Source organism: Diorhabda carinulata, chromosome 1 (assembly GCF_026250575.1).
Source record: "Diorhabda carinulata isolate Delta chromosome 1, icDioCari1.1, whole genome shotgun sequence".
Taxonomy (NCBI): Eukaryota; Metazoa; Arthropoda; class Insecta; order Coleoptera; family Chrysomelidae; genus Diorhabda; species Diorhabda carinulata.
In genome coordinates, this window is record NC_079460.1 from 22,906,586 (window position 1) to 22,932,020 (window position 25,435).

General features: G+C 29.1%; 1 protein-coding gene and 1 long non-coding RNA gene across 2 annotated transcripts; both read right to left on the reverse strand.

Moving 5' to 3' along the window:
* Positions 1-8,731: 8,731 nt before the first annotated feature.
* Positions 8,732-9,511, reverse strand: LOC130894843 (sporozoite surface protein 2-like). The gene has a single exon (XM_057801857.1). The coding sequence runs from the start codon at positions 9,509-9,511 to the stop codon at positions 8,732-8,734; it is 780 nt and encodes a 259-aa protein (XP_057657840.1).
* A 4,298-nt stretch (positions 9,512-13,809) lies between these two features.
* LOC130898224 (uncharacterized) lies at positions 13,810-21,127 on the reverse strand. Its single transcript, XR_009059853.1, has 3 exons — positions 21,033-21,127; positions 15,733-15,757; positions 13,810-14,033 (listed from the first exon to the last, which is right to left on the reverse strand). It is a non-coding gene; the product is annotated as an uncharacterized LOC130898224 (long non-coding RNA).
* Positions 21,128-25,435: the final 4,308 nt, after the last annotated feature.

Sequence of the window (25,435 nt, forward strand, 5' to 3'; positions counted from 1 at the left end):
ACGTTTCTACTGATATTTAAAGTATAAATAAAAGCAACGTTAATCTAAAAGATAATAATGATAATAAAATATAATTTTGTTACCGAAGATTACTCACCTTATCAAGAAAATCAGTATTTTTTAAAAATTACTTTACGCAACGAAATTTCGAAATAAAAACAGATTATAGTAGTGGGAAAATTCTATATATAATAAAAAGTGTTACAATTGATAATTTTTCATCATAAAATTTGTTTATTATTAAAAGTTGCAATTTTTTACAAAAACAATATTTTCCTCAACGGGAGGTAAGCATCACGATTCCAAAACCTAATTATACTAATTATAGTGAGGTGGATTGTTAAGAACAGAATTAATTACCTATAGAAATTCTAACTCCACAACTTCTAGATCTTCCTTTAATAGAAATAATGCTTTTATATGGTAGACGCAATTTTAAACGTAGTTTCCTATAATTTGTAGGTACAGGGTGTCTCACGACGAGTTAAAACTATCTGTATATGGCAAAATACTTATAGTAAAATCATAAAATTTCTACGTTTCGGTTATATGATACGATCTTTTTACCTAAAATATATTCAAAGATGGTCGATTTCCGGTTCTACTTTTTGAGTTATTGTGAAAAATTTGACCCTTGCAGACCCTTATAAATTATTTTTTTACGAGGATACCCTTGAAGATATGAAAATGGTTTTTGTTCAGTTACTTTTAACATGATCAAACGTATTTGAATCCTTACCGTTATCCTGATATTAAAAGTTTTCTGTAAATTTTTAGAGATGCAGGTGTGGTCTAAATTTTATTTTGACCCGTTGATACAAGCACTAAGAAATAAAAAAGTATTTTTCTTTATCTTGTCAAGGTCTGTATAAAAAATCGAATAAAATTGTATTTACCAATCCTACTCCAATATCTAGTCGTATCCGATATATTTGAAGTTTTAAAATATTGGATCATGAACAAAAAAAGAAGAAAACAAAATAAACATATCGGAAAGAAAAGGTATTAAAGAGGATTTTCGTAGGAAGGCAAGAGCAAAACGAGTGGAGAAAAAGAACGAACGCTGAGATCAAAGTACTGTATGGTCAAGATGAGATGAGATATGTGGTCAGAGCAACGACTCCTTTGGATGGAGCATATAGCCAAAATGAACGAAGACAGTTGGGTCAGAAGATCCTTGTGAAGTGAAGTGAAGAAAGAGCAAAAAGGAAAAGAGGGCGTCCACGAAAAAATGGATAGGAGCATGTAGAGATTTAGAAAGAATAGGAATAGAGAACTGGCGTGAAGCAGGCATGAGGAAAAATAGGAGGAAAGTAGTACAACAACTCCAAGCCTTGTGCCTATAAGGTCTGTGTTGAGCTGTTTGGAATCTACTGCTTTAAATTTCAATGTAAATTGCTATAGTCTGGTTATTAACGTCTTTAGGCCGCTTCCCATTATGCAAGACGACAACGTGCAAGAAATTGCATGCAATGGAGTCTGAAGAACAGAAAACAGCATCTAGGCAATGGCGAACCAGGCTCTGGCTAGATAGAACCCAGAGAAAGAAACATGGGTTTATCTATGAAAGTAAGACGACAAAATATCCAAACAATTGAAAAGCTCCTAAGGAAAATAGAACATAAATTAATTGAGAAATCCTTATCGAGAGACGTAATATCAGTGAATCATAAACTCCATTCTTCCTAGAATTGCAACTTGAACGAAATAAAACTGACACCAAACCGATAATGTTACAAATGTGAAATTTTGCATGAAACAAACAGTTAAATTTCATCTGCGCATGCTTTTGATTAAAAAATATTGCTTCTTGCATTGCATTGCACGTTGTATTCTATCTTGTCAAGCGAACTAAAGTGAAATAAACCTTTAAAAATTTTAACCAACTATTTTTCGAATATATCTACAACATAAGTATTAAACAATACTCAGATACTTTTTTACTCTGTCTCACTGGTGCTAAATCGAAACATAACATTTGTTTATATTAACCAAAAATGATATTTTAATGTGTTTATGACGACAAAAATCTTCTCATGTGTGTAAGATCACAAAATTCTTCCCATTAAGCAAGCCATCCATCGATTATCTTCATTATATTCTCAATTTTTGTATCAAAATATCTAAATTTCACTCCTCAATATTACACTAAATTGTGGTAAGGGTAAGAAAAATTCTACAAATTAAAAGATTATCAACATTTGCTATGACCAAGTCTAATCATAATGTTACGAACTCGTCCCCGACATGAGCCGTCAAGCCGGTTATAATGGAATTCTAATATTTGGCAAATTCGCAAAGCCTTTGGTGTTTGTTTTCAACACAGAGGCGATTTGTCTATATTGTTTTTCAATTAATTTCCAGAAAGGTCTATTAATTTATTTGTTTATTTTCTAGAATTATTGAGAAAGTCGTTTTAGATATATAACGTGCATGCTTTTGATAAAAAAAATATTTCGTCTATCATTTCAGTGCACATTGTATTGCATCATATCAAGAAAAACCCATAGAAATGAAAATTTGCTGAACTAAAAATATTTGTAATGAAACACATCACAAATAATTTGAATTGGGAAAAATTATGTATTCTCCACACGGCTTAGAAATAAAATAAATTCTGAAAATCAACCAAAAAGAGAAATCCCTAAAATAATGAAGCACCATTATTGTTTTCCTTAAGGATGTCAATTAAAATTTTAAATATCCCCAAAGAAACAAATAATTTGAAGATAAATCTGATGATCTGGGAGACCGCTTATTCAAAACACTTATAGATATAATTCTGTTTTTCAATTTCTTTCAATATCCTATTTATTGTGAGCAGGAGAACCATGATGAGAAAAGCAAATACATATTTCTTGTCATAGTCTTTCCGTCAGTATTTGCCTTGCAATTACTCTGTCATCTATTGTGCAATGATTGATCATTACTTTGGAAATCAAAACTATATATAATATTTATTAAATAATTACAATGTATTGGTTTATGGTGCTTTAATAATTAATCTGCAAAAGCAAATTCCCAATACACTCTGGTGAAAGGGATTGGGAATCCAGTGAAACATTTTACCTCTGCATTCTATTAAAACTTAAACTGGTAGACTTGAAGTGTTAACATTAATATTACTGTTTTAAAAATATAGTAATTTTTTATAAAATTATAAATTTAATTGATAAATAGTATACTATACAAAAAAATGTAAAAAATCATGGAAAATGTGCTTTCTTTTATTTTTATCTCTTTATTGATATCAATATTTTGTATAAAGAATACATATATAAATGGAAAAGTGGAAAAAGTAGATACTTTTAAAAAATATTTCTATTAGATTATGAAAAAAAAGTTTTAAAATTGAATTGAATTAGCAAAAACTGCATTAAAAAAATAATTAACCTGAAAAAATTCAAAATATTAAAGTAGTCTAAAACCTAAATCACTATAATATAAAAGAATAATATATATGAAGTTCCTTAAAATAATTGTTAGGCAGTTTCTATAGGACAAAGATCACAATATTTATAAATTAGATTAAAAATTCATCATTATGTTATCATTATAAAATAAATCTGCATTAACCAACCACAAAAAATACATGGCAACTAAATATTTTTCATGTATTATTATTTAAATTTTAATGATTAAAAGTGGAAAGTCGTTTTTTGGTTGAAGCAGATTGCAAATAACCAAATATCAAATGTATAATTGAAAAAATGTAGAAATATATGTCTTCCATTCAAAGAGACCTTTCCATGGTGGTTAACAGGCCTACATTAAAACTGACAGCTACAAATCTCATCAGGAATTATGGATATGTGTCTGAAAAGCTTATGAAAAATAAGATCATTATAAAACATGTGATTCATTGTTTCATTAATATTCTTATGTATATGTCTAGTTAATTCATGTATTATTTCAGAAATAAATGTACCACTCACCCATAATCATCGCTCAATTATTATTCTAATAATAATCAATATTTACTATTCTTCTAACCTACTTTAATCTTCACCTATTTTATACCAAAACTTCAATTCCTCGTCATTTAGACGATTGTCCTATAAATTTATCCACTGGTTCGTATTTCCAGTTTGTATCTTTTATATGATCTAATTCCTTTCTTAATAATTTTATTCTAGTTTGATGAATTTCTTGTAAACTGTTATCAGCGTTAGTTCTTACTATCTCATAATATTTTGTTAACTTTATTGCTGCAAGAGAGGAGTCTTCTAATCTATCTTCTTGATGAGGAGAAGCTAAAATCATTTTTGGTATATTTATGTTAGACATTCGAAAATTCGTTTAAAAATCGTGTTAGAGACAAATCGATAACCTCAAATATGAAATGTCATTGGTAATCTTCTTTTCGAACATCAATAAATACTTCTAAATAAGAGGTTAATCCGCCACAGGTGTTGCCACAGTGGATGCGTAAATCCAGGCCACATAAATAATCCTGATCCTTTTTATTTAGATGACCATTCAATAATATCAAATTATATTCAAAATCATAAAGGAACATCAAAATTATTATATGAAAAAATTAAAGATAGAAATGCTGATATTAAAGAAAATATAATTAATAAAAGAAATGAGAATAGAAATGATCCCCCTTCTTATGCAAATCAAGTTACAGCTTATATAGACAAAATTTCGAGAAAAAAATTATCTAAATTTAAAAAAGCAGAAATCGTAAAAGGTATATTATTAGAAACAAATAAAGGAAAAGAAAACCTAAAACTAACACTAAAAATGTGTTATAATATCATTATAATAATAATATTCCTACTACTTCACAAGACAACTAAGACAAAAGACAGCAATTACAAAAGAAAACAATTTATTTTTACCCATTAATTTAGGAATCAGTAACATTATTTGTACTAAGCATACTTTTATATATTATATAGACCTAGAATATATTCATAAACAAATTAATAATCTGAAACGATATTATTATAGTTTAAAAAATAATTTATCTGAAGCGAACGCTACAAATACTATTTCATATCATAATTTAGCTGAACAATCACTAAGCAGAACAGAAATTTTGATTAATACTTTAGATAAAAAATCAGAAAACATTTATCCACATTTAAGATTAAAAAGAGGATTAATAAATGCAGTAGAAAAATAAATAAATGGCTTTTTGGAACTTTAGATTCAGATGATGAAGGAAGATATGATAATGCTATAAATGTTTTACAACAAAATCAAAAACAAATAATTCACGAGGTTAATTTGCAAATATCATTACGCAAAAAATTAATTGATCATTATAATAAATCGATAACGACTCTATGGAATAATCAAAAGAAACTTTATGATAATATAGAGAAATTTTACATTTCAATAGAAAATAAAATAATAACTTTGAATAATTTTATAACATTTCACAGTACAGATTAATCTGGACTGTCAAAGTTTGATTACATTGATTGATAATATTGAAAACGCAATAACATTTTCTTAATTAAATACGATTCATAGTTCAGTAATATATAGTCAAGAAATTTTAGAAATAATGAAATATTTAAGTACTATTTATAAAGAAGAAGAAATCCTAAAATTCAATAATATTACGTATTATCCCTTTCTGGGCTCACAAGTAATCTTTTCCAAATCCAAAATAATTTTTGCTACCCATGTTCCAATCTTGAAACCTAGAACCTATAATTTTTCCATTTATACCCTATAATTCAAAACCATACGATATTTATCCTTCCTCAACCTTACTTGGCCAGAAGCCAAAGAGAAGTTAATTTTATTAAAGAAGAATGTCCAGTGCTAGAAGAAAAATATTACTGCAAAGAAACATTGAAGTTAAAAGACAATTGTACTATTGAATTGTTAAACGGACGCTCTGCTGAAAATTGTGTTGTTAGTGAAATAAATCTCCAAGAAACTATATTAGAACAAGTGACAAATAACGAACTTTTAGTAACTCCAAATTCAGAAACTGAAGTGATTTCTAAATGTGTTTCAGACCGTTATTTGAAAATAAGTTATCTATCGATTATAAAAATTCTGTAGCATTCAAAAGTGAAATCTTCTCAACTAACATACAAATCAAAAAAGGAAAATAAATAATATTACCGAAATTAAACTTCAAATTTTTAAATAATCAAATTTATAAATCTCCAAATTTAACCAACATAGACTTTGAAAAATTATATGAAATAAATAAAATTGCTAGAAATATAAAGCCAATTCATGAAATTCACAATTCACAAAGCCATGTATCAATAGGACTATTTACAATAATTATAATCATTTGTATAATTTTAATAATGTTATGGTTAATTCAAAAATATAAAAGAAAATTTGTAAGAAAACAGAAATTTGAAGAAAAGAAGAAAGAAGACATCGAATTAGAAGAAAGAACAAATCAAGATATGAAAAATACCTCCGTCCTTTTTTATTTTTAGGGATGGGGGAATTACATGGAGAAAATTCTAGGTCATTTTAATAAAACGCAATAGTATCAAATATTGTAAACACGTTGTCAGCAATAATTTTATTATATAAACGAAAGAATGTAAACACCTTTGTAATGTATTATAGTTAGTTCACTTAAGAGATTAATTATAATCATTCACTAATTGTAATTTTATATTGAATAAAATTTTTTTAAAAAACATATTTTCGGCAACGGAAAATATAATTCTCGCAAATTTAGGCAACTGTAATTATGAGAAACTTGATGGCTCAGCAATTAGTCAAATTCATCATAATTTGTTGGTTGTCGACAATTTAACTGCGTGCTCCAGCAAATTCACCAAAGAAAATATATTTCAAACAAAAGAATTATCAAATCTCAGCTGAGATTTGTATACAAAAAACAATGTGTTCCAAACTGTACTAATAGTTTAAAGAGAGGCAAAGTGGAAGCGATTCAAGCGAATTTAAGACATACTCCAGAAGAATCTTCCATTGTGTAAAGTATATATATCCATGCTGAATGATCATCACTATTAATTATTTCTAAACTTAGCTTTTTGAATCTGACATTTATAAATAAATAAACACTTTATTAATAACTCGGTTACTTAGTTGAACAAAAAATAACTTAAAACTAAAATCATATACTTTGGAATAAGTCAGGTACAAATGGACTTTTGACAGAAGGTTACATTAGGTGCCTCTTTAATATCAGTTATTATTAAATAAAATGACCAAGACAAGCTTAATAGAAATAATTAGGTACGACTCGAGAGAAAACGAATTTCAAATTTCCCGCCAAAGAATTCATTTTACTGTGGTAACTCGGAATTAGCCACTTGTTACCACAGATCATACCCAAAACAAACTAACATGCTTGGAGTTTCAGGATATAAGAAAATTCAAATTTCCTTCCCCAACATGCTTTGAATTTGAGGATATAAAAATGTGTTATGTATATTAAAAAAAAAATAAAAATATTCCCCCCTAATATCGAAATGTTACTGATGTTTATTTGAAAATGAGAGGCTTAAATGGTGTTAACTCAAGCATAAATGCATACCCCATGGGTATATTCTGTGTAATTACTTCTAAAACTCTATAATAGGTTAGTCTAGGATGTGATTCACCTATGGGTTAGTCTCACCAAGTGCTTTGATATAAAGAGACAAGAAAACTAAGAGGAAAATATAAACCAGACAAATGACCACCTGTTCAAAACAGTTGATCAAACATTAACATATAGATGTCACAGTGGAAGTAGACATTAAAATTCGTTGTAGTATTTTATAGAATTCAATTGCAAAGTAAAATTGAAAATAGAAATATTAATTGAAAATATTAAAAATTCAATATCTAATTAATAAATACACATTTTCCAAATCTATTTTCTTGGTCAATGTTGAGTTATGTGAAAATATTTAGTATTCGAATATTTTTGTATGTAAATTTTCATTCAATGACTATACTACTTTAAAGATAGTCTGGAAAAATAGTTACATTAAGGGAAAGTAATTTGTTGTAACAATTTATACAATCTGAAATGAAAAAAATAGTAATATACTCAAATCTCTTTATTTAATACTTTACATTATAATTCCAAAACTAACAAATGAATATAAATCCAATTTATTGTAAGGGAATGTTGTCAATGTGTTAGTAATATCAAAAGAGAACAATTTGAATTAATCTTAGACAAAAATAGTGAATAGAACAAAAGTACATCAAAACTTTATCGAAAAATTTTTTTGAACAAATATCAATTTTTGGTATCAACATTTTAATGGAACAAAACTAATGACCAACTAATTCAAATCCAATTTTCTGAAGTTTCTTGTAATTGAAGGATGTTGTTGTTAATTAATATCAAAATAATATGCAAAGAATAGATTGGAACAAAGCTTAATTTGATTTTTTTTCAAGTAAATTTCAATTTCATGAGAATGTTTTACAGTTTGAATGAACATTTTATAGACATGAAATGAATCCATTAATAATAATATTCTACCAATGAACAAATTAGATGAAGTATGAATTTAGTTGGTGACATTAAATGTTTTACATTAAACATAACGAACAAACTATTATTTTGTTCCTTTAACTAAATGATGTTTCTACCAATAATAAATTAAATAAAATACAAATTCTGTTGACAAAATGAAACGTTTTGAATTTTTTGACACATGAAAAGCAAAATAACTAATAAACTAATTTTTGAAAAAAAAAACAGCACAATGTGATTTTCCACAATTACAATATAACTGTAAAAACTCACTTTGAAAGAGATTTTAATTCAATCATTCTTCTTACCTTCCAAGTCTTCCTTAGAGCAGGTACTTTCTGGAGGAACACATAATTGTTTTTTCTTTTCCATGTTCTCAGGATCATTATCAATGAGTTCAGATGAGGATTTTCGTTTAAGGGTTTCATCGATTCTGCTGTTACCTTCCAAAGGTTCCTGTTCAGGATCACAGCTAACCTCTCGTAGTTTCCAAAAATATTTTTTTCTTAGTTCACTAACAAGGACTTTTTGGGGTTTTTCACCTGGTTGATTAGTATACTTATTCAATAGCGCTAAGAATTCCATTACGTCTGTAGAACTGCAAGTGAAACTACGTTGTACATTTTTTTTTCTTGGTTGTGGTTCTTCCGTTACATTAGGAGCATCTTCATTTGAATCCGATGATATGTCATAAATTGGATTTAACTTAGCTACCATTTCATCAATAGACATCGGTGGATTCTTTGGATCAAAAACTGCGAATAGATCTGAAGGTGAGTTTGGATTATCTGAAGCAGATGAGTATGTATCATCTGAAGCAGAAGGTGAGTGTGGATTCTCTGAAGCAGAAGGTGAGTGTGGATTCTCTGAGGCAGAAGCTGAGTGTGGATTCTCTGAAGCAGGAGCTGAGTGTGGATTCTCTGAAGCAGAAGCTGAGTGTGGATTCTCTGAAGCAGAAGCTGAGTGTGGATTCTCTGAGGCAGAAGCTGAACGTGGATTCTCTGAAGCAGAATTTGTGTTACTGCATTTTGGAAGTGGATCTTCACTAGAGTTTAATCTTGAAAATGACATTCTGGGATGTTCTCTACCACCTCAATTGATGCCACTTTTTAGTTTCAATAACTTCTTTCAAAAGCAACCGAAATGAAACAAGCACTAAACGACATTCAATATTCGAATACGACTCAAACTGGAACTCAATTAGTAGCAAACTACTTTACCGGCGAATTTTGGAAGGAAGAAGAAAGAAGTATGTATAAGTGTCTGCTGGAATGCATTGAATAAGTATTGCCATATTAGCATCAGGATAAATTTCTTTTAGGTTCTATTTACTAGATTATTTTGTATAGACGTTGACATTTTTAATAACGAACTGCGTGAATAAAAAATAATATTAAATTTTTTAACCCTCCAAAGGAAGAAGGTATTTCTAAAATTGTTGCGATGATTCGTTATTTTGACAATAGATGGAAATGCATAGTTTATGTATTTTTGGCCTTGTGAAAAGTAAGTTGACTATCATTGGTAAATACTAAACGTCATACCGGAAGGAATTTCACGAGCACATTCCATTATACTTTTCCATCTATTGTCTATAGAACGAATCATCGCAACAGTTTTATAAATTCGTTTGTCGATAAATTAGTTTGCTAGTAAACATTTCTGTAAACGAAATAATTGAAAACAAAAAATAGCGTCAGTCAAGTACAAGCGATTAAAAAGGAAGATAATATCCCACAATGTCATTTGCAATATCAAACTCGAGTGATAATTCACTTCAAGAATGTATTATCACAAGCTCTACTTCTACTCCAGAAAAGCCACCGAATTTTTCTAAAGAAAACTTGTCTTTTGTAATTCCATTGGATGAATCACATTTTTCAAATGAAGATGCTTCTAATATAATGGAAGCTCCTGAGCGATCACACCAGAATGAAGGTACATACAATAACAGTACTAATCAACGCATGACTTTAAGATCGCAAGTATCTCGGAAACGTGGTATAGTAGAACATAAATCTAAAAACAGTGCTAGTCAACGGAAGAAAATAACTATTTGTCCAAAACAAGGGGCCAGCTGTAGCCCATATACATCCGAAGACACAAGATCGTTGTCACTTGACCCTCAACGAAGACAACATCCCAAAGAACCTTTGAAAGGTATAAGCAATATCAATAAATCTACTATTCAATGCAGAACATTGAGATCAATCTTATCTCAGAAATGTACTAAACGAGAATATACATTTAAAAGCTCTGCTAATCAACACCAGAACTTGGAATCGAATGAACCGAAGAAATTATGGAAATTATGTGTACGTCCAAAACGAAACGGCAGAAAGAGAGGCTTAGAATATATCAATATTGAGTAAATTAAAACCCCTTTCAAAGTGAGTCTTTACAGTTATGTTGTAATTGTACTGTTTTTTTTTTAATTACTTTTTTATTTATTTCTATTTACAAATTACTTGTTCCTTTCTTAAACATACTCAATATTGTTTCACAGATTTGCATTTGTTTTACTACTGTTTTATTTTTTTATATTTCAAGAATTTATTTTGTTAACAGAATTCCTACTTTATTTATGATTGGTAGTAAAATAATTAAAGGAACAAAATATCATTTCATATTTGTATTGTTAATATGGGATTCATTCATTATAATAATATTTTTTTTTTATTACGTTTAGTGTAAAACATTTAACATCACCAACAAAATTCATATTTCATCTAATTTGTGCATTAGCATATCAAATAATTAGTTTTTTCTTAATAAAATGTTCATTAAAATTTTTGCATATTTAGTTTGTTTTTGATATTAACTAATAATAACATCCTTCGTTTTGATTGGTTCGTTGGTGATTAGTTTTATGTCACTAAAATGTTCATACCAAAAATTAATAGTTGTTCAAAATATTTTTTGGATAAAATTTGGAAGGAATTTTATTCTAGTCATTCATTTTTTGCAAACTATAATTGAAATAATTTATTTGGTAAATATTTAGAAGTGGGGCTTTCCTCCAAATTTAATCCAAAAATTTTATGCTGCAGCAAGTAAAATAAGTTATGTTAAGGGAGAGGAAATATTATTTCATTTTTAACATAATTTTAGTTTCCTGTGTTTCATAATTTCTGTATACATCAATAAAAATTTATTTCATTTCTTCAGTGGGCGCTATATTACCCAAATATATTAGGGATTACATGGCAGCAAGGTGTTTCCTTTGTTCGGTTTCCTCAAAATTTTAGGATAGATCTAATTTACTAAAGTTTATTGTAATGGAAGGATGTCATTGTATTGGTAACATCAAAGGTAAATATTAAGAAGTGGAGCTGCACCCCAAATTTACTTAAAAAATTTTTTCGCGCATATAGGGTTGTTTTTTAGTGCTCAGAAAGTACTTTAAAGTTAGGAGAGGCACATATTTTTTGTCATATTAGTTTAAATGGCTTTCCTATGTTCGGTTTCCTCAAAATCTAGATCAAATTTTACAGTTATTTTATTTCATTTTATATAATTAAATAAATAAATTTGATTATTTTACTGTAAATAAATGTTCAAAAACATTTTTGCAAGATTCAAATTGACTTGAATAAAATATAAAAGGAATTTTGTTTTACTCATCTATTTTTTGCTAACAAGAATTCAAATAATTTGTTTTCGTGCTAATAACACAATGACATCTTTTAATTACAAAAAACTTTGGAAACTGGATCTTTATCAACTTTTATAGTTATTTTATTATATTTTATATTATTAAATGAATAAATTTTTATTTATAAATGTTCAAAATATTTTTACGAGATTGAAATTTATTTAATTTTATTCATTTTTGGTTAACAATACTCCAGATAATTTGTTTTTGATATCAATAAAATGTAACTTTTTTATAAAAAAAACTCAATAAAATTGAATTTATTTTATAATTGTCTGTTATTTGACTATAACTCCATATTATTAAATAGTGAATTTTGAGTTTTCCTTGTTATATATAGAACTACTAAAAATTCGCATAGAAAATAAAATTGATTAATTCTTGGACATTGGAAAAATCGGTCATGGATTAGTGTATAGTTATTGGTAATTAAAGTAGAGTAGGTGGTGGTAAAGGTTCGCATAGGACAAACGTCCGATTAGATTTGAAATGAGTTTTTTATATTGTATTGGCACCACTACTTGGAAGGTTTTGTCCATGAAGGTCAAGGTTTTTTTTTGAACACTTTATCCACATTGCTGCAATTTTTGAAACATTCCGAAAGGCAAACTGAAAAATTCAATTAGACAAATCTGAATTTCTGACAAAAGAAGTCGCTTTTCTTGGTCACATTGTGCCTGAAGGCATTAAACCCAATCCTAGTAAAATAGAGTCCATGAGAAATTTCAATATTCCAAAGACTGTGAAAGTGAGATTCTTCTTAGGACTTATTGGTTATTATAGAAGATTAATTTCAAATGTTGTGAGTCAAATAGGGTGACTCTCCATTCAATGGGGCAAATGAAAATTGAAAGAAAATTTTTGTGATTTAATTAGGGTCCTCAGGGGGCAGCAGTTGGTACGTGTATAGTTAGCCTAAATTTGCATATAATTTGAATAATTTTGAAATGGATGGCATTGAAACAATACACCTATTTATATATGTGGTATCCTACCCTATATACATGGAGAATAGAGGTAAGGAGAATAATTTGTGCATTTAAAAATTTGGACAAAGTGGCAAATATTTACGCCCAGGCATTATTTTTATTCTTTTCTACGACGTAAGTTGTTCGAAACTTGCAAATAATGAACAATGATATTAATTTTTTTTAACTTGGCATATTTACATTCACTCCACACCCTTTGTTTACTTGACAACAGCGCCATTCTGTATAATTACTTCGCTTTTTAAGGTCAAGCATACATAGCACATTCCATTATGCTTTTCCATCTATCATCAAAGAGAAGAACTATCATGACAGTATACAAATTAGTTTGCCACTTAATCCATAGATAATGAATCAAATTTGTATATTATTATTGTTTTTTAGAAATTACTTAGAATCAATTCAATTTTTCTTTTTGATAAAAAATGTATTTTTCGTTATGAAATTTTCATCGGTATATTATTAGGTCGTGTATAATGTGATAGATGTCGTTACATTGTCGAGATCTAGTTGGAATCATAAACATAAATTACAAGAACCATAGAAATTAACGTCATGTAATTTACGATTTTTTCACATTTTGTACGTTGTAAAGATTATCTAACAATAATTTATCTTAAATTATTTACCATTAATAATTCCTGTTCTTTCTATAAGATTATTTCCTCATAAAATTAATTTTTTGATAAACAGCTAAGTGTTAATAATATTACTAGATTCTTGAAATTGGAAGGTTTTTAATTATTTACATTGAATATACTATTTTTTTACTAATTGCTGGTTGTTTTGATGAGTCTCATTCATCAGATCTTAGACTGCGTGTACTTGTTGATCACATCTATGGCAGCTGTACGGAACACGTTTGGCCTTCAGTAAGATTTGAACGTCGTTTTTTTGCTAACGTTTCATATTTTTAGTTGCGTATTACTTTTAAGTTATAACACTTTGACTGAAAATAAAAATAACTTCAGATAAAGTGTAGTGAAGTGCTGGACAAAATCTATTATATTTTCATTATCAAGATTGAGATCTATTATTTCTACCATATTATCTTCATTTCTGGTTCACATTCAATTCAATTGCAAGTTTAGTAGAATCTCTTGAACAAATAAGACTACCAAGCAAAAAAAGTTTGAAGGTATTCAAACTATTACTATTAAATGTATAACGTTGAAATCATAGCAAGATAAAATCAGTGTTTTTTTTTTGGTAACTGGGAGAATTACCATGGAATTCATAAGGATTGATTATATTAAAAAAAAGCCTCGTGTTTGTAAACCCTCTGTTACAAGCGAGTTTGTGCAGTTACGTAATATTTTAAAACGCATTAGTCAAGAAGATAGACCAGATGGGTTTGATTTCATCAGGATAGATTATGTTAAACCTAAGCGTCGTGGTCGTCGATACATTCCTAGCAGATCACTTTACAAAGGTTCTTCTAGAAGGATTGGACTTCGAAACTGTAGTAAAGTAGAAGATGAAGTGAAAAGCAGTGTTAATCAATATGAACAGCTGGAAACATATGGAAATAAAGTTAATGTTCAACCAGAATGTGCTTTGACTAGCACAGATAATGGTTGGATGTTCATCAAGATTAATTATTCTATTCCCAAACGTCCTATTTTCCAACCCAAATCTGTGCAGTGTAATTGTGGCAAACGGAAATGTACTGGTTGCATTTTATATTGTGATAATGGTGAATCCTGTGATTGTGGACCAAATTGCTTAAATTCAGGCAAGGGTTTCTTCAGAATTGATTATAAGAAATAATCAGGTATATCTTTTAAAACAGTAAAAACCTGCACATTCCAAAAAGGGTTTTTTGAACCAGAGTTTTTTTTATTATCATGTTCCTTAGTTTTTTTGTAGAACATTTTTGTTCTATTATTATAATATATTTTTTTGTGTTAAACATTGAATGTTGACAACAGAGTATTTATTTTAGATAGTTTTTCATAAACTTTCCAAAAAAATAACATATAAATGATGAACAATATTTTGGGAAAAAATTCAAAGTGAGTTTCAACTCACTTGGATTTTATTATTTTATATATTTTTTAATATATTTAGGATAAAACATTCAATGTTCAATTTTATCTATTTTTAATAAGTATTATAATATCCAATATTTGTGATAAGTTTCTTTGTGCTGAAATATTTTTTTGAAAGAAAAAATATTTAATTTAAGTTTTTTGTTGCAGTGGTAGTATTTTGTTTCATTTCTTTTAGTGTAGAACATCTAATGTTACAAATTTATCTAGTTTGCCATAAGTATAAGTTACTTTTAGTGTAAAAAATTTAATGTTACTATCTTCCTTAAGTGGCCAGAAGTACTAAAAAGATCAAAAATATAAGTGATAAGTTTTATTTCGATCAAATAGTTTTTTGATAAAAAAGTATTTGATAGAAAAGTTTCCTGTTTCCATTTCAATTCATTTTGTTTTAATACTATTTTTAGTGTGAAGCATTTGATGTTATATCTTACATAAGTTGCCATAAGTATTAAAAATATCAAATATGTAAATGATAAGTTCTATTTCGATCAAATACTTTCTTGATAGAAACAGTATTTGATAGAAAAGTTTCTTGTTCTCCTTTCAATTCATTTTGTTTTAATATTACTTTTAGTGTAAAACATTTAATGTTACCATCTTCCTTAAGTGGCCAGAAGTCCTAAAAAAATCAAAAATATAAGTGATAAGTTTAATTTTGATAAAATACCTTTTTTTAAAGAAAAAATATTTTATAGAAAAGTTTTCTGTTCCTATTTCAATTAATTCTATTTTAATATTACTTTTAGAGTGAAACATTTAATGTTATATCTTACATAAGTTGCCATAAGTATTAAAAATATCAAATATGTAAATGATAAGTTCTATTTCGATCAAATACTTTCTTGATAGAAACAGTATTTGATAGAAAAGTTTCTTGTTCTTCCTTCAATTTATTTTGGTTTAATATTATTTTTAGTGTAAACCATTTAATGTTACCATCTTCTATAAGTTGCCATAGGTATTAAAAATATCAAATATATAAGTGATGAGTTTTATTTCAATCAAAACCTTCTTCTACAAAAAAAGTTTTCTCTTCCTATTTTAATTCATTTTGTTTTAATATAACTTTTAATGCAAAAGTGTAAAATATTTACAATCTTCTCCTCTAAGTTTCCACAAATATCAAATATATAAGTGATAAGTTTTATTTCCTTGCAATACTTTTTTTAAAAGAAAAGTGTGTGACAAAGAAGTTTTATGTTCTTAATTTAACTTACTTTGATAAATGATAAGTTTTATTTTGATGAAACACTTTGAAAAAATATTTGAGGAACAAGAATTTCAACCCATTTTGTTTTAATGGTAATGGAATCCTGGTTAGGTTTCATTTCTTGGAATTATTATTTAAAAAAATAGATATTGTTTTAGAGAGAATTTTGAGTTATTATTTGTTTCATTTGTATTTCAAAAGTTCACATCTTCTTGTATACAGTTAAAGTTTTTTCCTTTCATCTATCATTTGCTAACAAATAATTTGTTTTTGATGTTACTTCCTTTTTAAAAAAATTATTTTCAAACTCTCTATTGTGCGATTTTAATTGTATATTACCAAATAAAGAATTTTGAGTATAATATAAATTGTTGAAGAAAGTTTGAATATTAATAAGTTTATGAAATTTCAATGGAAGTATTTTTGAAAACTTTGCAAAATTTCTACTTTTATTAGTTTACAGTAATGAATGGAACTTTTTTAAAACAATGAGATAAAAAAACAGGTGAGGAAGCTGTATATAAAAAATATTTGAATAAATGAGAAAATCTTTGGAAAATAATTCATTTGATTAAAAAAAAGTTAATCTTACAAAAATGTTCAAGAAAAATATAATATATCATACATAATAAGAACAAATGGAACAAGGTGATTGTTTATAAATGTTGTATAACTTAAGTGAGTTGAAATATAATTTCTATAGAATAATTTTTGTCTAGTATCAAGTTAAATTGTTATAGAAATTGATTAAAGGGCATAGCTGTCATTAAAATATCATATTTGCATATAGGTCCCCGTAGAATTGTTCTAAAGTGTAGGAAAGACTCCAGCCAAAAAGAAACTATGTTAGTACATTTTGACAAAGGATGAAAATAATTATTAATTATTGCAATGATAATTCCTGAACTACAGTTTCACTTTTTTCCGTTGATTTCTATACTCCTCATGAGAAAAAGAGGCAGAAGGATGTTTTACCACTTTTTAGCGTCCTTTTTTGAAGATAATAAAAATCTAACCAAATTACGTTATTTTATTTACCATTATTCAACATTAGTAAGTAGTCTTAGAGGTCGATGTTTAAATATCAACTTTAAACGGTACCAAATCTCATAATTTTTTGTCTAATTTCTCTAACAAAGATTAGCCTGAAAATTATTTGGTACAAAGAAAGAAAAAGCTCAGCTTTTCACATCAAAATGGAGGCAGCAGAAGTAAATTCACTGCCTTTTTTATTATTTTTTAGAAGCTACAAGAAATGTATCTGAATCAAACTTAAACATTCTATCAGTTTTGTTTGCAAAGAACTTATCAAATTCCAACACCTTCTTCATTATTCTTCTATTCATTTTTATAAATATTTTTGTTGTTTCTATTTGGAGATTGTTTTATCAACATGTTCAAACTAAGTGGCATTGTGGCTCAGAAACCAACTCAGAAAATAACCTCAATAGCTTCCGAAAATATTCGTTTAAATCACTATAAACATTATTTTACAAGGTATTGGAATATTGTAGAATTTATTGATTTCAAATTGTTACGCTTGCGCTATATAAAAAGGTTCAAACGTAACCAAGTATTATAGAGACGAACCTAACCTATTCTTGAAACTTAAAGTGCATAGAATCATATATATAAATAAACGTAGAAGATTACATGAAAATATATTTATTTGAATAAGTTGAGATTTTAAAGTATAGTGAAACATATTGTAAACGCGTCATGTGCATTCTAATTTGTTCCCCAACCAATTAAAAGAGTTCTGAGATTAAAGCGGTAGAGGCTACAAAGCATAAGGTTTGTTCTTGGTAGCTGAACTGGAACTGTAGTGAACTGGACCAGTGCAGGCCAGTTCATGAGTGTATAGAATTAGTTCGATCGGATACAAAGAACGATGTAGTCCAGAGTATGTAGTATTAACAATAATGGAAGACGATTTAGTACTTTTTGATATTTTACATATGTAGCGCCTTCGTTTCCAGATTACACTTATTGCACTATCTTGCGCTGTACTGTCTGATCTGACTCTAGACCCAGTGCAAGCAGTACAATGAACTGGGTGAACTAGTTCTCTTGCACTGCTACAAAAAACAGCGACACTAGCGCTGGTTCTGGTACAAAGAGCGCTTTGGTGTACACTTCCTGAACTAGTTCTGCCAGTGCAGCTAACAAGAACAAACCTATATCCAAACCTAGGGTATGTTCTGGTGTATAGGCCAACAGAATTGGAAGACAGGTTTAAATAGATTAACTAAAAACATTAATTAACATGGGGTAAAGAATTATGGTCGAATAAAAAATCAAATCGACCATGTACTAGTAGATTCAAAATTGATAACAGATGTCAGAAGTAACAGAAAAGCAGACGCAGACTCAGAACATGGCTGGTGATGAGACTAAAAGAACAAATTCCAAAGAATGGAGAAAAGTCTGAGAATCAAGTTAAATATGACGTTAGGGTATTAAAGGATAAAGGTGAGGCGGGAAAATTTGAAAATGCAAAGACGACAAATTTGAAAAGCAAACGAACATGGAAGGATTTTGAGATGGAGAGGGCAGAGATGGAGGAAACAATGAAAGGTGTAACACAGCAAGAACTAGAAATATTGGAGAAGACCAAATAATAAATAAAATTTGCAGAGAGAGGACACGAAAGCATTTGGAGGACAAATTGGAAAAAATTCAAGAACATTATATAAACAAAGACATCAGATACCAAACACAATCGGAAAGAAATATTACAGAAACAAAGATGTCTAAAAAATAAATTCTTGACAGGTGGAGGGATTATTTCAATGAACTGCTAAATGACGAAACAGGAAGGAATGAGGAAGACATGTTTGAAGAAGAGACAGTGAATGAACCAGTCTCGGTAGAGGAAAGATCATCGAAAACAGAAGTAGATTAAGTAGTGATAGGATTCCAATTGAGGTTGAAAAGTATGGTGGTAAACCATTGAGGGAGCCGATATATAATTTGATTAAAAATATATGATAATAAAAGCAGATCCCAAACCAATTTGTTAAGACAGTTATTTGCCCAGTATATAAGAAGAGGGATGTAACAGAATTATAGGAGTATCATTTTATTGGATGTCGAATACAAAGTCCTAACTAGAATCCTCAGAAATAGATTAGGCAAATACTTAGTTGAACAAGCGAGTGAATACCAGGGGGATTCTGATCTGAAGAAGATCCAGATCAATAGCTTTGATCAAAGATTAAGCCTGGAGCACTGTTGGATGGGGATGTAGCCGTAATAGACGTAGATAGCTGGATGAATTGATCCTTATTAAGAGGAAGAGAATAATAATAGAAAATAGGAATAGAGAACTGGCGTGCAGCAGCCATAAATCAAAATAAATTGATATAAATCAACCAATTCTCAGATTACATAAGGGTTTGTTCATTGGAATATTTGAACATTGGAACAATCATGTGTACCAAATACTTATTGTCCTTCACAAAGACACATTTAAAATAGTTGGAGTTAAAAAAAAGTTGAATTTATAATTGAGCAGTTACATTTTGTGTTAAATTTATAAACTAAACATTTAAATAGTTTATATTTATTACGTATTCAATTTTTGAAAAAGGTTTTTCTGACTTAAATTTGAATGTGTTGGTTATCAAATTTCAATATCTAGTGCTAAAATAAAGCCAAGTATAACTGGTGCAGAAAACTTTCCATATGTGGAAATGAAAGTAAAATCATTTAGGTCTCACTGGTCGTGAATACAAAATATGCACACGTCTTACATAACAAATCTTTAGAGAATAATTTTAACCAAATAATTATTTCTATATATTTTCAAGAACTTTTACTTACTTTGCATAGTTATAAAGTTAATCTGGATATAGACGTAGGTAAAAATATGATTAGATTATCTCTCAAACTTTAAATTAAAATATTTATTGATTCTACAGAGGCATTTCTTTTACATGAAATATTAGATAATTTGAACTCATTTGAGTAAAGCTCATCAAATGAATTTAGATATTTACCTCCCTCTTTACCGATGCAGCACCAACTTTTGTTTAATGGAAATAACTCAGTTCAGCTTATTAGACAAATGACTGAAAAGTTTGAGGATAGGTTTCCTTTGTTTTTTCATTAGTACCTAGTGATTAACATTGTGGTTAAGATTTGCAAATTTATTTTTATTTCACTTTTGTAGTGATGAGGTCATTTTAGTTTGGAATATAACATGATGTAAAGGCTACAAGGTGTGTGTTCTTCCCCAGGAATCATTTTCGACTCGTTCTGCGCATCTCTCAAGAGCCAATGAGAATTCGCTCCCAAATTGGCGCGTCGTTTTGGGAGCCAATTATCATTGGCTGCTTCTCAGCTGGTGCGCAATAGCACACCTTGAAATCTTTACATCATGTATTAAATTCAAATGTTTTAAATTGGCGCGTCGTTTTGGGAGCGAATTCTCATTGGCTGCTTCTCAGCTGGTGCGCAATAGCACACCTTGTAGTCTTTACATCATGGAATATAATGAAATTAATGTCTTAGTTTGTCATTCTATTTGAGAACAAAATGAGCACTAATAAGCTGATAATATCAGCTCAATTTGAAATAAGTCAGATAATTTACAAAAGGGAAACTATGCACTCGTTTAGAGGTTCAAATGATCAACTGTTACAAACTAATTTACAATCTATATATCAAATTATCTCATTACCTTCTGCAGTCATCTGCTACTATCAATCGTTCTTGAGAAGATAACACATCTTGCACATATTAATTTCAAAAAATAGTCGAATGTCTGAATTTTTTGTATTATTAAGGCGAATAACTGAGAGATATCTAGTTACTAGCTAGACCTTAGAGAAAACAAACAATATAAAGAACAAAACTTTGGCACGTAGTCATTGTTGACTTCTTGAAATATGATATGCCAACATATGAAAATTTCAACTTTATACAATGTTATTAATATTTTTTAAAGCATGTGCAAATCTTTAAAGGTTATTAGGTCAGTTCCTGATTACTTTAACAATGTTTAAATATGGGAGATAAACACGGCAAAAATCATATCGGTTAGGTGCAAGGAAATAGGAAAAATGGAAGGTTCAGATCACCAAGAGGTGTTGAAATTTCTACAGCGCCCCCTTAATTGCTATTCAAGTCTATACGAAAAAAGAGGCAGGATATAATTAAATAACCATTTATTTGAATAAAAAACAATAAAATTTATATAATATATTTAATATAATAATAATATATAATAATATAATATATATAAAATCTAAGGATCTATGGTATCATGGCTTCGTCAAAACTGGACTCCGACTCCGAAACAGCAAATTCCACAAAACACAGTTTCGAGTGCTCCAAGTTGAGAAAGTTTATCATCTTTATAGATGGTGTTATTGTCGTTGAGATGAGTATATCGTATAATCTCTTTAAACCTGTTGCGCCGAAGAGTTGAGGAGAGTGCAGCGTTTTGTACATCAGGTTTCCCCTTTTTGAACCGCATACATCACCGATTGCTTCACAATTTCTTCCACGAAACTGTTGCTGAAAAATACCTAGAAGATTTCCAGTGGAGTCAGCGGTTTGCTGTTTCTGAATGTGAAAATTTGCAACCATTATTATTCGAATCTTCTTTTACCCAAAAAATTGTACGACTTTCTAATTTTTTTAATATTTTATGAATAATCCTCTTTCTTATTTGATTTTGTGAAGAAACCTTCCGTTTCTCAGGAGGACACTGTGATGTGGAAAGCATGTTGGGAAGAAGAGTTGTTGTGCTCAGAGTCATCAGATAATTAGATTCCTCTACCAATCTCAATAAATCTCTCTCTTTGCCACTCAAAACTAATTCTTTATCTGCTAAAAGTTGGTTGTTTATTCAAATTGTTTATAATACCTGCAATATCTTCATCTCCACTATCCTTGTCGGCTTAGGGTGAAGAGTCAGGGAGATGAAAAAATCGAGTAAATGAGTGCCTCCATTTTATACTCACCAGCTGGCGCCATCGCTTGAAATAGAACTTAAACATGTTTCATTTGCTAGTAACAAGGCACTTGAAGAAAATATAGTGTACTAGTGCTGTACAGGAAAGAACACACTACTATGGATGGTACACCTTTTGGAAACATTCACGTTTTTCTATAAAATATTTCAACCTTAACGATTATCCATTAAAATATCCAAACTATAAAAAAGAAGACAACATAGGTTTTTACAAAATGTGAAACAGAAACGAACAAGTTCAAAATAAATTGCTTTTTGAATTATTCGTCCTCAAGGTTGATTTCTAAATTGCTACTGGCTTCTCAATGACAATATTCATACAAACAATGATGCTACAACTCACTAAAGCTACCTATTGTTCGATTTTAAAAACTTGAAAGACCCTCGTATTCACGGGGATAGTTATACCCGTTTAAAACATGAATGAAACAGGTCTTGAAATCGAGATCAATTTAAACAGAACGGCGTGGTTTTCATGTTGTCCAGTTTTAAAGTATTTGAAATAGTCATGGCGCGGCGCTGCTATACAACCAAAAATCGACGAGTTTTTATTCAGTGTCAATTTTGTTCCAATTAAGTTATTTTTTTTTTCATATTCATTATAACTCATTTGTAGTTGGATATTTAATGTTTCTATTCCTCGATCACAACGCCGATCTGGTGGCGACAGAGTGAGATAATTAAGCGCACGTGTCATAAATCACCCTTACTATCTGTATGTAAGACCCTTATATTTAAAACTACTATATTGTTAGTAGGGGTTTGGTAAAGGATGACGATTCAACGGTTCAGACATACATACATCTGTCTAAGTCATTTAGACATGAAATGCTGTGCGCATGTCCGAGAAGGGAGCATGCTCACAATTGTATACATAGATGTTTAATATTGAATGTGAAATTTTGAAAAAATAATTATAAGTTTTAATTATTTAAAATAATATTTATTTACATACATAAACAAAATTGATAGAAAAAAATTAACCGTGTGTGATTTCTCCCACTACACTTTCCTAATACGGTATCAGCGCTTGCGCAGAACGGATCAAGTCTGAATAAGTGAGATATAAGAACGCAGTTGTCTCTGTTAGTGGGCATTACTTATGGGGATTAGCAAGATATGAGTATTAAATATATGCGAAGACCGTTCGCCAAACATTGACATTTGACATTTTTATTATAGTTTATTCAATTCTTTTAGTTGTTTTCGAGTAGTGCTCCTTTTTTTGTTTTGTAGATAAAAGTAACAATAGAAAGTGAAATTAAAAAGTTCAAATGATTGTTTCATACAACAAACTTTCACTTTTCCTTTATATGATTATTCTACTGCTGTATTAAGATGGAAAAAAGTAAAAAATGGTCGGTTAAATATAGAAATAATCTACATTATGAATTTTATTGTGATGGAACTCAAAATAAATTTTATCCAAGCACTTATTTTCTTTGAATTTAATGAAACAAGAAATATGGGAAAGGAACTATTGGTATGTAGATGAAATGATTGCGGATTGCCTGTTTTTTGTAATTGTCTAGCTACAATTCTATTTGAAGGTTCTTCAATATTTCTGGCTTCAGAGTCAAGTGCAACACAATCTATTTTCTTCTAAAAAATTTGATGTGGAGTTTTATTGGAAATTATTAATACATTTGATAGATGTTATGCAAATATGACTTTTGGCAATGAGAATCAACTAACCAGGAGTGTTCAATGCAAACGAAAACTTTCGCATTTCGAGGTTATGTTTAATTAGGTAACTAATTTTTGAAAAATCCTTTTTTTGATAATTTAATCAAGTTTGTGTTTTCTAAACCTTTTGATTTATTAATTAGTATACGCTACAATTTCATTATATTATAGGCACAACTATTTCTACTACAAAAATATGAATTTTTCCAAAAATTTGAAAATCGTTGGCTTATTCATAGTACCCTGCCTAGAGGTGAAGACACCATGAAATATGTTGACCAGCATGGTAAGAGTTATGATAAGCTACCCCACGACGAACACCATGAAACTCTATACATAAACTATTGATGATATGAGAAATCGATCTATTTTATGCGGAAACATTCACTTCCGGAGATACCGAAAGTGGCCATTATTTCAGGAAGGCTAATGGATATCGAACCATGGATATCTTCGTTCGATACATCTCATCAAGATCTATCAGTGTGCTGAAAGTCATGATTATTGACGCATGCGCTGAAGAGTTTCTGTGATACAAGTATACAAATGCATCATTTTTATCAAAAATCAATTAAATTCAATCAGTAGATGGCAGCAGTGCACGCTTTATCTATTGCAGAGTATTTAACTTTCATTTGCAATTTGATGCTCGTGCTATCAACATCTTTTGTTATTTTTCGATATTCCATTCATTTCAACCCAGGTATGTATGCTTTTTTTTATTTTTGTTTACCTTTATTCCAGTCTCTAACACAACCTAACCTACCCTAACCTAACCTAACCTAACCTTAGTTGCCTAAACTAACCTTATAGAAATTCTAAATTTTCATTTTATCTCTTGAAAATAATGCATACTTTTTTCACAGAAACTCTTCTGCGTATGCGTAAGCATTTTCACACACAGATAGATCTTCTTGAGATAATGGCCACTTCCGGTATCTCCGGAAGTAAATGTTTCCGCATAAAAAAATTTATGTGAAATTTCAAATAACGAAGTTTTTTCTTTTTTATTTTAATCTTTTAAAAGAAAATTATTTTCTTACGAAATGCCCCAAACACACTGTAATTTTTTTCATTAAGAATGTCTATTTTTTTCGTTATTTTGACCGCCAGTTTTCAATCGAAAAGTCTCACTTGAAAATGGTTTTATGGTTTTATTAAAAAAGTTCGTGGGGTTTTTTTGAACATAAAAGGTTTCACTGAATTTCGGAAAATGATATATTTTTTTAAAATAGATAAAAATAAAAATCCAGAAACTTTAAAATAAATTTTGATGTTATGTTAACAACGATAATTTTTAATGATCTACAACTTTATATTAAGCTTTTTTTAGTAGTTTTATTGCAAATAGAGATAAACCGTTTTTCAACCTTAAAAACTCCCCCTGCCTCCATAACCCGACCTCAGATTATCCGTAA

Coding starts and splice junctions, on each gene's coding strand:
- LOC130894843 (XM_057801857.1), bottom strand. CDS start 9,511: ATGTCATTTTCAAGATTAAACTCTAGTGAAGATCCACTTCCAAAATGC.